At 53.9% G+C, this 13,181-nt stretch overlaps 1 protein-coding gene across 2 annotated transcripts; it reads right to left on the reverse strand.

The window, feature by feature from the left end:
* Positions 1–128: 128 nt before the first annotated feature.
* LOC142925663 (uncharacterized) lies at positions 129–13,030 on the reverse strand. Of its 2 annotated transcripts, none has more exons than XR_012942614.1 (2): positions 11,373–13,030; positions 129–1,313 (listed from the first exon to the last, which is right to left on the reverse strand). XR_012942614.1 is itself a non-coding variant. In XM_076068906.1 (2 exons), exons 1-2 carry the CDS (start codon positions 7,184–7,186, stop codon positions 939–941), a joined length of 759 nt encoding a protein of 252 aa, XP_075925021.1. In that variant the 5' UTR covers positions 7,187–7,727; the 3' UTR covers positions 129–938. The 2 variants fall into 2 exon arrangements, 1 of the variants encoding a protein (XP_075925021.1); XM_076068906.1 differs by lacking the exon at positions 11,373–13,030 and adding an exon at positions 6,803–7,727.
* Between the last annotated feature and the right edge of the window lie 151 nt (positions 13,031–13,181).

The raw sequence follows: 13,181 nt of genomic DNA on the forward strand, positions 1-13,181 counted from the left end.
AACAATAATAAAGCGGCGAGATGGCATCACAGAGGTCGGAGGTCACGATTGGACAGGAGAGGCTAAGGAAAGGAAGCAATGGGAGAGAATGGGGGATGCCTTTACCAGGCGGTGGGGAGTTACTGATCGATAACAACAACGACGACTCAAGAAATGCCAAACCCTGTGGACCCCAGTGGGCGCGGGTCGTCGTGCCTGCTCGACGCGGCGCTGCATGCGGCGCAGCTGCAGCTGCCAGTCGCGCCGCTCACGCTCCAGACGCTCCACCAGGTCGTGCCGCTCGCGCTCCCAGCGCCTCTCGCTGCCCTGCAGCTGGCGCCGCAGGTCGAGGGCGGCGCCGTGCGTGTCGGCCAACAGGCGCCGCTGCTCGTCGCGCTCGAGCTGGGAGGGCGGCCGCTCGGGGCCGTCGCTCTCCTTGGCGCCGCAGGGCCCGTCTGCCAGCGGGGAGTCGGTGCGCGCCTCCAGCTGCGCGCCCGTTCGGAGGAGGCGGAGGATGGAGGTGGAGCGGGGGAGAGGAAGGGGAGGACATCGTGACTGCCACGCTCATCGCCCGCACCCCCGAATGAGGCCACATCAGCCCAATCCCTCCGCTCACTCCCAGTCCAGAATCTATTTCAAGATTCAAGATGCTGCATGGACTGGCTCCTGCCTACCTCTCATCTTACTTTTCTCCATCCACACAAACTCTCCACTCTAGACACCAAGGCTTTCTGTCAAAGTCACTGGTCAACCTTTGCTCAGTGGAAGGTCGCTCATTCACCACTGCTGCCCACACGGTGTGGAATTCGCTTCCCCCAGCCATCCGCGCTGCCGACTCCCTGCCCCTGGATAAATAAAATTTGCTCTACGAACCTGGCAACTCTAGTTCGATTCCCGCTCACGGCCAACACCAGTGAAAATTATCTGCACCGGTTATCTGCACCGATCCTGGGCCTCCCCTAGGTCGACTCAGGTTCAAATGAGTACAGGACTTGGTAGGGTTTGTAAACATCACCACGAGGGCGTGTTGCTGGCCAGCCATCCCCTCTTGTGCCGTGTCGGCCTTTGTAGATGCTCGCTAACGGCACTTGCCCCAACAGTCTGTTAAGGCTACACGGGGGATCTTTGTCTCGCGTCCCTCGTGGCTCACGGTGGCGGTCACTCGCCTGCGTGAGGCGGCCCCTCAGCTCGGCACGCTCCGCATCCCAGGCGGTCTTGTCGGAGTGGTAGCGTCCGCTCAGCTCTCCCCTGCGCTGCTCCGCACCCCTGAGGTCCAGCCGCAGCTCCTCCAGTTGCTGCCTCAGCTCCAGCAGCAGTCGCCGGTTCTCCACAGCCTGCGCCGCCGCCGCCACAGGCACCCGGCCAGGTCGGTGAAACGACGGCGACACGGGGCGACGAGGCCCCCCAGCTGCGCCGCTCAACTGCCCCGGCCGTGTCGCCGGGCGCCAGCGGCTTGTTGATGGCCGGGCATATCGCTAACAATCTCCTGTCGCGATCCTCCCTGTCTTATATGATCTCATGTTGACTGTTAAAGAATGGAGGCGTGGATGTTAATTGTATACGTAGGCTTTCATGACCAATGTTGTGAGTCATAGTTACGTTTCGGTTGCGTCGTGTTGGTATCACGCCAATGTTCAGCTGCACGACAGAGCCAATCATATGAAGGCATCACGTGGCCAAATACTGTGTGCCCATTGACTTCGTTTTTCAGCAAATTGGAATGTTGAAAAGCAACCACACGTGTGGCCACGTGTGCAAATTGCCTGCATGGAACATAAACACACTGACACTCAACACGAAGGTGTCACAGCAATTGAGAGACGCTTCCTCGTGGAGACACGTGGAGCAGGAGTGAAGATTCGACCCAGTGACTGTGACTGTGGGCAGGACACCAACAGGAGGGGCGATGGAGCGCTGGCTGAGATTCACGGCAGCCAGCGGCAGGGGGGTGCCCGATAGGGGACGTGCATCACGGAGATGGAGCAATGAAATCGACGACGAAACGTGCAGGGGGTTTACATCGTGAGGCAGTGTGAGATGGCGACGGGGAAAACATGACGAAGGTAATTGTTCCTATTCAGCTTGAAGTTAATGTTGCAGCGGTGTCCTGAGACGGATCTTTAAATGGATTGTGATGTGACTATTGTTCGTCATTCCCTTGATGGCGTGTGTTCGTTTTTCACAAACTTAACACCTTTGTTGAATCTGGAGGACGAAGTGCATCAATTAATGGCAACAGAGGACCGTGGTGGCAATGTGTGTGCGCTGGGTGATCAGAACACGGACACGTGAATACACACAACAACAACCGCCATTCGCCACGAAGTGGCGGTGACGTCACCACGACGTGTGTGCCAGGCTAATGTGCTCCTTGCGGCCACGTGAAGTGTCGAACGCCCCCTGGCAGGAGGTCATGGGGCAGACCCAAGTGCCACGGTCGACTGACTAAAATGACTGAGATGACTGGCTGAGGCACCACCTGTGCCCCCTACTGTGCCAACTTGCTGTGCTTTAGCCACCCGGCGCTCTGCTCGTTGTTGTGAGTGTGGCTCCTCCGCCCCCTGTTGTTGTTGAAGGGCGACTGCCTCCAACTGCCCAGAGGCGTCTTTCACGAGCCTCCTCCACAGAGGCCAATCTTGACATTGCTGGTACCAGTCATCGGCAAGTCCACTCAGCTCCACATTCTCCTGTACCACATCACTCCATCTCTTCTCTAGCCCATGCCGCGCCCGTTTAGCCCCTTCTATCCGGCCGAACAAAAGCTGTTTAGGCATGCGGTGACTGGGCATGCGGGCTACATGATCCAGCCAACGCAGCCTTGCCTGCCGGAGGAGCTCACCAATGGCACCCTGCCCAGATCTTTCAAGGATTTGTGAGCTTCTCACACAATTCAGCCTGGTTAAACCCAGAATGGATCGTAGGAAGGCCAGCCTAAATGTTTCCAATCGACAAAGATGCTCCATTAGGGGGGTCCACGTTTCGCAAGCGTAGAGAAGGGAGGGAATGACCGTGGCCAAGAAGACTTGAAGCATCGTGTGGAGCGACAGACCGGGTAGCTTCCACACAGCATTACGCAACCGATGAAAAGATAATGCCGCTCGACTGATTCTGAGTGAGGCCTCAGCTGTCAAGCCGGAGCCGGTTATGAGCACACTGCCCAACTATGGGAAACTCTCCACTCTCTCCACAACTGCCCCATCACCAATTGGGAGTTGTAAGGGTGGAGTGCCTGATGGTACAAAATACTCAGGCAGGTGCTTAGTTTTGGTGGGGCTGATGGTAAGGCCCCACCTCTTAGTGGCACACTCCAGTTTCAGCAGCAGCGCCTCCAACTACTTCTCTGAGTGAGCGGCAATTACCAAATCATCGGCATACATAATGTGGTTGACCAATAGGGAGCCATCCCTTGACCGCACCCGGGCATCGATCAGCCTCCCATTATATCTGTACCATATGGAGATTCCCCCGGTACAGCTATTGAAGGCTTCACGAACTACGTGGTCGAAAAAGATGTTAAATAATGTGGGAGCCAGAGGACATCCCTGTCGCACCCCAATGTGAACAGGGAATGGCTCCGACTCCCGGCCACGTAGTTTTACCCGGGCCCACTCACCATCATGAAGGTCCTTAATGATCGTGAGCAGAGGGTCAGGGACCCTGAAAGCACAAAGAACAACCCAGAGCCAGGCCTACTGATGGTATCATAGGCCTTGACCAGGTCAATAAAGCAGAGATGTAGGTCTTATTGGAATTCCCTACACCTCTGCTGTAGCAAAAGGACATACAATATGGCGTCTGTGCAGGACCGCCCCTTCCTGAAACCACATTGGGGCTCTGCAAGCCTCTCCTCAGCGTGCCTGGCAAGGTGATGTTGAATAATCCTTGCCAGGACCTTTCCCGGCACACTAAGGAGTGAGATGCCCCTGTAGTTGTTACAGTCTCTGCGGTCCCCCTTCTTAAAGAGGGAGACCACAAGGGCCTCCTTCCAATCCTGCGGAACCCGTCCAGTGTTCCAGACTGTTGTTATGATGCCATGTAGGGCAGTCTGTGCACAAACGCCACCCTCCCTCAGCATTTCGCTTGGGAGATGATCTCTGCCCGGTGCCTTTCCTGGTCTCAGACTCTGGATCGCCTTTAGTACTTCCTCAATAGATGGCATCTCAGCCAGCCACTCACAGGGGGTAACTTTTTCCTCCAATATTTGAGGCACCGCAGCCTCAGCATGGTCATCCCCACTTTGTCCTACGATGTTTTCCATGTCGAGGGATTTCCCCTCCCCCAGGACTTCACAGAAATGCTCAGCAAATCTGCAAACCTGTTCCTGGGGGTCGGAGATTGGATAACCGTTTTTTCCCCCTAATTATGGTAATAGGTGTTGCGCTGCAGGTTACTTTTTTGATGGATTTAAATAGGGATTTGTGATCGCGGGGCATTGAGGCATACTCCATCTCCTCAGCAACCCGCGACCACCACCCATCCTTGCAGTGCCTCACGGCTCTCCGAACCTCCGAGCGAAGGCTGCGGTAAGCCTCCTCATTCTCTGACGTTGGATGTTGTAGACGATGAGAGTGAGCCTGTCGCTTTTTCTCAGCCATCCGCGTACCCAACGCAGCAATTGCAGCTGCCTGAGTCACAGTCCTAAACCTTGCCCATTTACCCTTGACATCTGGAGGAGTGGGGGACGATGCCAACCCCAGCCGCAAGCGATGATGAAATTCTCGCTTGCAACTTTCATCAGCTAGCTGAGACCATGCCACTAAGGGTTTGAATGGGGTCCTGGGTGTACACCCACCACTGGAGTGGAAGAATGGCAGGCGCATCTTACAGATGACAAGTCGATGGTCAGAGGGCAGATCAGCTCCACGTTAGGTCCCGGTGTCAAGGACATGGGCCCGCATCCGCTGTACTGTCACTATGTAGTCCACCAGATGTTTTTTTTTGGACCCGGTTTGCATCTATGATGGTGTGTGGATGCGCCGATGCCGGAACAGCGTGTTGGTAATTACGAGCCCACGGGCAGCACAAAAATCTAGCAGCCTCCTACCGTTGTTATTGAGCTGATCTGGCCCATGCCTTCCAATCACTCCAGACCAGGTGCCAGCATCATAACCAACTCAGGCATTGAAGTCACTCAACAAGATGACTCTCACGTGTATGTGAATACACACACACACGTGAATACACACACGCACGTGAATACACGCACGCACGCGAATACACACACACGTGAATGAATACACCCACGTGAATACACACACGCACGTGAATACACACACGCACGTGAATACACACACACGTGAATAGACACACACACACACACACGCACGCGAATACACACACGCGCGAATATACACACGTGAATACACACACACACACACGCACGCGAATACACACACGTGAATACACACACGTGAATACACACACACGTGAATACACACACACACGTGAATACACACACACACGTGAATACACACACACACGTGAATACACACACACACGTGAATACACACACGCAGGGTGTGACTGGTGGGAGACAAATATCCCAGTGCTGAAAAATCAACCGCAAATTACTCAATTGGGATCACACACACAGCGGCAACAACAGCAGCAGCAACAACAACATGCCTACCCAGTTCATTGACAAGTAACAAGCGAAATAAAAGAATACGTACATCCCTCAGTCAATCCACCGCTGGATCAATAACTTTCCAAGCCCATGCGTTTCGGTGCGGATTGAAAGATGGCGAGCGTAGACATGGACGCATAGAAGTACAGTACAATGCACTTTGCTGCCACTGCCCTCTGCTGCTCTTCACGTAGCCCCACAGTCCCATATCACCTATAATGCATGGTGGTGACGCACCCATCCAAGCACTATCCATGCGCAACTCTGCTTAGCTTCCGAGATAGGAAGATATGCGCATTGCGGCTGATTTGGTCAGAGTGGGAAAGTTGTTTTAATGTAAATTCATGGTTATGCGGTTCTGACGTCAACTTCGTCAGAAGTGATCTACGGAGAGGACATTAAAACACTCCCTCTCTGCTTACGCTAAAGCATCACCCAAGTGGTAACGTTGCGATGTAAACAGGAAAACATGAAATAGCACGCGGCTTCTGCAAAACACCGCGTTGGCCCGAAGTCTTGGTAGGGGTGGAAGTACCCACACTTTACCCCACCACACACGACCTGCAGATCCATTGGCTGTGGTGAGCCCAGTCACACGGCTGGGTGGACAGAGGCATTTGGGGAGGCTTTAAGGAACGTGCCACCATCGTTCCAGCTGTCGCGCAGGGAGATCGAATCGATCCGGCGACCTATGTACTGCTAATTCAGTGTCCTGGCTGCTACACTGCGGCAGAATCCCTGATTTTTCTGAAAGCCAATTTATTTTTCATGGCAATCTCCTTCAAGTGACCGCGATAGTCTAATTTGCAAGACAGACCTGGGGCATTCGTCTGCCAGTAGGGGGCTATGATTGTTTCCGTACGTGCAGTGGAATCCCGATTGAGAAGTTTGTGGCGAAATTTTCGTATTAGCCAAATTTGAATCGTTGTTTGTGAGAGACGGAGAGCTTTCCATTTTAACGGTGTTGATAATTTCCGTGCCACAAATAAAACATTAAATCCGAATTCGAGAAGGAGGTGAGAGTACTGAGAGCGCGGGGGTTGAGAGTTTGTGGCCGGAGAGGCGGGGCCCATCACCACCAACGGCTCCTTCAAGCGTGACCACGACAGCGAGGGCGAGACGCGCCACGCACCAGAACCCAACTCGGACATCGCAAGACGCGGCGTCGTGCGCACCCACGTCGCTCCATGTGCTCACGTGTATCTCGGCCACCTCCCGCAAGAGGACCTCCTTCTCCTTCACCCACAGCAGCTTCTCTTGCTCGTAGCGCTGCTTAAGCTCCTCAAACCTCTTGCGCAAGCACAGGTGGTGGTGGCAGATGTCCTGGACGCTCCCGCCGGGCTTGTGAACTCCGCACTTCGAGGAAGGCGCATGGCCCTGCGTCCAGTCTGGCCTTCCTGTGGCGTGGTGGCTCTCCGCCGTGACATTCAAGGGGCTCCGACTGCGCTCCCTCAACCCCAGCAGCGGCCTGGCTCCGCATCGGTCCTTCACGTCAAAAGCCCTCGGGCACACCGCCCCACAACGATGAGCCATCTCCTCCGCGTCGCTTCCAGCCGGACTCCTCCCTGACGATAACATCATCTCGGTCACGTGCTCCTCACGCAAATTGCCGATCCACGCCGCGGTTTGGACGTCTCGCGCATGCTTCTTGAGGTCTTCGGCAAGAGGTCCTGCGGATCTCCGGCTGGATCTCGTCTTGGGCTTCGAGATCTCGCCGCGTGTGCCGAGTCCAGCAGAAGTCCCAGGAGATGCGGCTACCGCGCCTCGTCGCGATGTGTCATCCAGATGATGGCTGCCCGTGACCTGAGCCCGTGAACCTGACTACCAAAATAGCCTTTAAAATAAGAGCGCCGTCTTTTTTTTAAATCTCGCACGGGACGAGAGAAGGTCGAGCGGAAAAGCTCTGCGGCGGTCTGAGAGCACCGATGCTCGACGTGAAGTTGACGGAAAGTCGCCACGAGGCCGTGCGTTTATAACAACGTCCTCCCGCGGGACGGGGAGGAGGAGGAGGCAACGTGCGGTGGTGCTGGAGCCGTAACGTCACCAGGCGCGCGGTGGAACAGCGTGAGTGCGCACATGGGGATGGTGTGTGTGCATGGGGGGTAGTGTGTGTGTGCATGGGGGGTAGTGTGTGTGTGCATGGGGGGTAGTGTGTGTGTGCATGGGGGGTAGTGTGTGTGTGCATGGGGGGTAGTGTGTGTGTGTGCATGGGGGGTAGTGTGTGTGCATGATTAGTAGTGTGTGTGCACGGGGGGTAGTGTGTGTGTGTGTGTGCATGGGGGGTAGTGTGTGTGTATGGGGGGTAGTGTGTGTGCATGATTGGTAGTGTGTGTGTGTGCATGGAGGGTAGTGTGTGTGCATGATTAGTAGTGTGTGTGTGTGGGGAGCGGTAGTGTAGCGGTTAGCGCGCTGCGCTATGAACCCGGCGACACGGGTTCGATTCCCGCTCACGGCCAACACCAGTGACGATTATCTTAACCGGTCTCGGGCCTCCCCTAGGTTGACTTAGCCTCAAATGAGTACCTGGTGCAGTGTGTAAACATTGCCACTAGGGAGACAAAGGCGGTCGGGCGTGGTGCTGGCCACCCACCCCCTCGTGTACCGTTCCGGCCTTCATAGGTGCTCGCTAACAGCACTTGCCCCTACACTCTGTTAAGGCTATATGGGGGATCTTTGTCTTGAGTGTGTGTGGCATGGGTAGGATGGCACATGGTCGCGAATTAGCGAGACTAAAGATAGCGAGATCCCAACTGAGTAGTGGTCTGACCCAGCTATAGGGGGTAGAGAGAGACTACTTAGTCGCTGTTTCCATGACCTGTGCATACAAAATAGAGCCGGGATATCCGAGGATATAAGCAATCGAATATTACCTACCGATTATGGGTTCAAATTTCTCGTTGGGGAAAAATAAAGTCTAAATATGGGGATATCCGATCATACCTACTATAATCACCCAGGAATGTCTGTCCTTAACGCTCGTGACGTCACTCCACATCGAACAGCCCCCTCTCATTAATAATCATGATAATGTGACGTCCTACAAAGGGACCCCCCCCCATTCATAATAATTAGCGGCTGACGTCACTCCACATGGGGGGCCGAGGCGCCTCCTACCCCCTCCTCGGCGTCAACTTACAGAACCCTCACGTCACGTGATCTCCGTAACGCTGTTGAGACATCGAAGTAAAAAGGACGTCATGATGAACAAGGGATTATAACCTTGAAATTAAATAGGTCTGTGTTACCGCGCCCTTACAAACTGCACACGAATTGATGCACTGAATATCACGTCGCGGTCTGCTGCAATACACCCGTCCACGGACGGGCAAAAGGCGAGTTAATGAATGGTTACTCTACCGATTATCGGTTAGATTAATTCTCGACTCATCGTAGGTGGGGAACAAACATTCTCGCCTTTCTTCCTCGGTGTGCCGCTGGACGGGACGTGATGGGCGATTTGAAGCAGTCGATTATAATTAGTCAAATCAATCGACTGCATTGTCCAATTATCCCATCTCGAATGATAATGATGAAGTCTTAGAGCTTTCTGTCAATCCACCGCTGGATGAAGTCCTCGTTTGACCATACTTCACCACGCAGGTCATCGCGGGGTGGTGAAGGCGTCGGGCCCTCCGAGTGGCCGCGTGGAACACGAGCCGCACTCACGTCGCCTTACTGTGTCCATTGAGCCTGCAGGAAATGTGAGTGTAAATATAGAGACGCAGTTTCCACCGACGGAGGAGGCTAAACGCCGAAGAGCATTGCTTGAGAACGCCGCTTCTTCTTTCATAGCTGATGTCGAGCAGCAGCTATCATTTTACATTGAGCTGGTGGAGCCAGACGACTGCATCGGGAGTAGCGGAGTGGTGCATCGCTCCGGTGGTGCCACCTTTGAATAGATCTTTGTGAGTGTATGAGTCTCTTTGCGATTGTGGTTCTGTATTTGAATAAATATTTCTGTGTGGATCTATGGGTCTCCATGTTGGTCTATTGGTCGCAACGGTAATCTATAGATCTCCGTCTTCTTCGTATGGCTTATGTTGATGCAGAGGAAGGGCTGTCATTTTGCATTGAGCTGGTTGAGCCAAACGATTGCATCGGGAGTAGCGGAGTGGTGAATCGCCGTCGTGACGCCTCCTCCTGCTACGTATTTTAGAGTCGGACACTGAGTCGTTGTGCGTTCCGTGGCTCTGTGCTGGGTGGTGACCGCAGTCGCCACACACATTGACCGTAGAGTTTATTTATTTATTTTCCATTTGTGCATCATCGTCGAATCTTCACATGGTTTGTGCGGTGGATAAGGCTCAGGGGTTGTGGCCCAGAAGCTTCAGGGTATGAGCTCGAAGCGAGAGACCTTTTGCTGCGTGGGCCCTCCAGGAGGAGGGCGAGGAATGTGCACACTGCGATGTGCCGTGCCGGCCTTCATAGGTGCTCGCTAACAGCACTTGCCCCAACAGTCAGTGAAGGCTACACGGGGTGGTCTTTGTTGTGTTTGTGTAAATGCACCGGTACAATCCTCTTACCCACCGGCTCCTCCTCTCATGGGGGCTATTTGACCATACTTCACCACGTTGGCCAGTAGGGTTTGGTGAAGGCGGTGGAGGGGGATCATAGACGTGGAAGCATAGGAGTGCAGTACAACCGTGGATTGTATCTTTGACGACGAAGCCACGCAGCAGCTGATAACACCTGTTTTATGCGCGTTCTAAATTTACAGGCAAGTCGAAAATGTTGGTGGAATATTTCACGCCATTGGCAGCCATCCATCCTCTCATGCCCGCAGGGGGTGGGAATCCAGGAGGAGAATGCACGACACGAGCGGATCCCGTCTCATCACTCATTGTGTTCGGCGATTAACATTCATTTAACATCCACTGTGCCTCCACCACCACCACCACCACCTTGAACCAAGGTCGCGCTGGGGGTTTAATACATCCTCTTGTGTGTTAATTATTTTATTTACTGATTGCGTTTAATTTTAGGGACACTATTTTGAATTGTTTAGAAAAATGCCCCATTCGCTGTGCAGGAAAACACGGATATGAAGTGAACACCGGCGATGAGTGGGAGCATCTTTCAGCTCCGATCCGATGTCCCTGGCTATGCGATGTCTCGCCCATTTTTAGAACGGCAGCCCCACTTTTAGAGGCCACAGCATTTCTATAAACACATCCTTATTCAAGAACGCCGCGGGCAAACAGCGGAACATTGCGGCCGTCCAGAATAAACGCAACATTCGAGACCCAAACATCATCGCACCTCCTGGCTTTGGCATTCTTCCTCGAAGACACTGGTGGTGCAAACATGAACCGCATCAGAACATCAACAGGACGAGGTGGCACATCCCCGTCATGAATGGGTAATTAAAGACACCAGCCACAGGAGCGCAATTGTGGACATGCAACCCAATCTGTGAACCATGAAGTAAAACCACCGCAATCTGCGCTCCTTCAACGGAGGAACAGCATTCCGAAGCAAACCCACACCAGCATGGAAATACTGAATAGCGAAAAAAGTTGTCTTTTGTCAATGCATAAATAACGCAGGTCCCGTGTGGCGGGGTACAATGTGGGTACTCCCACCTCATCTAGCCATCGTGGAAGAATGACATCACGTTCTCAACACAGTGTAGAGCTAATTAATACAACTCGAAGTGATAGTACCTGCACATACCGTCAGCACGAATGTGTGTGCATATTTGTGGCATGCTTGTGGCATGTTTGTGTATGCACAACACCCAGCAGCAGCCTGCATTGTGTCCCGTTACCTCATTACGCTTCCCTTGACATCCGTTCTCTTCTCCGAGCTGGCTCGGGTTCCTTGCAAGGGGGCAGCCACTTTTGGCCGGGTTCCGACGCCTAAAGACGACGGCCTTCGCGGTGTCAGATCGCTTGCGCCAATCTAATCCCCAGCCGCGGTCCGCCCGAGTCCTGTTGCCAATACCTCGGCCCCCTCCCACGCCCCCTCTCCTATCCCATTCCCGGCCAACAGACCCCAGGAATAGCTGCACCCGAGCTGATGTCATCTACACTCCTGCCAGCCACCAATTACTTAGCAGACAGCTCGTGTGTGTGTCCGTTCTTGTGCCTCTCCATTTCATCATCAGCAGCCATGGTCATTCCACTGCTGGATGAAGGCCTCACCATTGCCGCGTTGGCCGTGGAGGTTATTGACGAAACTTCACCATGCTGATCAGTGTGTGTTGCATCATATAAGTACAAAACAATATATTTTGCGCCACTTATATCTGCGGCCCATTCCACACCTCTGCAGTAGCCGATAACGGCTGTGCTATGCATGGCGGTCACCTATACAAGCACTATCCGGTCTCAAACCTGCTTAGCTTCTGAGATCCGACGAGATCGTGCGTAAGCCAGGCACCGCAGCTCGCGCGCACCAACGGGGTGTGCAGCTGTTGGATCTTCGTTATTATCTATCCATCATCTTCGTCATTCAGCATTCTGATTCCACCCAAACAAGTCTCAAGGACGAGCGACGCGTGGGGCCCACGTGTTGGGGAGGTGTCGGTGCCGAGTGCTGCTGGGGAGCGGTAGTGTAGCGGTTAGCGCGCTGCGCTATGAACCCGGCAACCTGGGTTCGATTCCCGCTCACGGCCAACACCAGTGACGATTATCTGAACCGGTCATGGGCCTCCCCTAGGTCGACTCAGCCTCAAATGAGTACCTGGTGCGGTGTGTAAACATCGCCACTGAGGAGACAAAGGCGGTCGGGCGTGGTGCTGGCCACCCACCCCCTCGTGTACCGTTCCGGCCTTCATAGGTGCTCGCTAACAGCACTTGCCCTTACAGTCTGTTAAGGCTATACGGGGGATCTTTGTCTTTGTTAAACAAACTGTACACGAATGTTAAACGCTCAACAGAACGATCTGCGTTTGTCTAATTGGACTAATTGATCAATTTTGCACGGAAAATCAAAAGGGTATTCCAGCAGCACGCGCGTGTGTGTGAGCAGTCATTACAATGCATGTTTGGAACCCAGTCAATATTAACATTTATAAGGGGGGCACATAGTCTTGATCAGTGGGGGGACCCAGCCCTTTGGACGCTCCGGCGTAGAGGAACATTGGCACGGCCGCTGTGGAAAAGGCGCCGAGTGGAATGGAACCCAGATGTGCTCCACTGTCCATGCGAGCGCTGCACAAGCAAACAGGCGCAGGGAGACGCGATCGAAACTCTGCGTTGTTGGCACTGCACGAGCCCCAATGATGGCGACACAGCGCTGCAATGATACCCGATGGGTACTTGTCACGGGTGAGGTTAACACGTGAGGTTCACGCGTGAGGTTCACGCGTGAGGTTCACGCGTGAGGTTCACACGTAAGGTTCACACGTGAGATTCACACGTGAGGTTCACGCATGAGGTTAACACGTGAGGTTCACACGTGAGGTTCACACGTAAGGTTCACACGTGAGGTTCACACGTGAATCTCACACGTGAGGTTCACGTGTGAGATTCACGCGTGAGGTTCACACGTGAGGTTCACACGTGAGGTTCACACGTGGGGTTCACGCGTGAAGTTCACGCGTGAATGTCACGCGTGAGGTTCACACGTGAGG

Source organism: Petromyzon marinus, chromosome 23, assembly GCF_048934315.1.
Source record: "Petromyzon marinus isolate PM22_M1 ecotype Great Lakes invasive population chromosome 23, UKy_Petmar_22M1.pri1.0, whole genome shotgun sequence".
NCBI classification, from domain to species: domain Eukaryota; kingdom Metazoa; phylum Chordata; class Hyperoartia; order Petromyzontiformes; family Petromyzontidae; genus Petromyzon; species Petromyzon marinus.

Bases quoted from the DNA above. Each gene is read 5' to 3' on its own strand.
- LOC142925663 (XM_076068906.1), bottom strand. From the start codon at position 7,186: ATGATGTTATCGTCAGGGAGGAGTCCGGCTGGAAGCGACGCGGAGGAG. The intron at 1,314-6,802 runs GTGAGCACATGG...GCGGCGGCGCAG, and splicing joins GGGAGGTGGCCGAGATACAC to GCTGTGGAGAACCGGCGACT.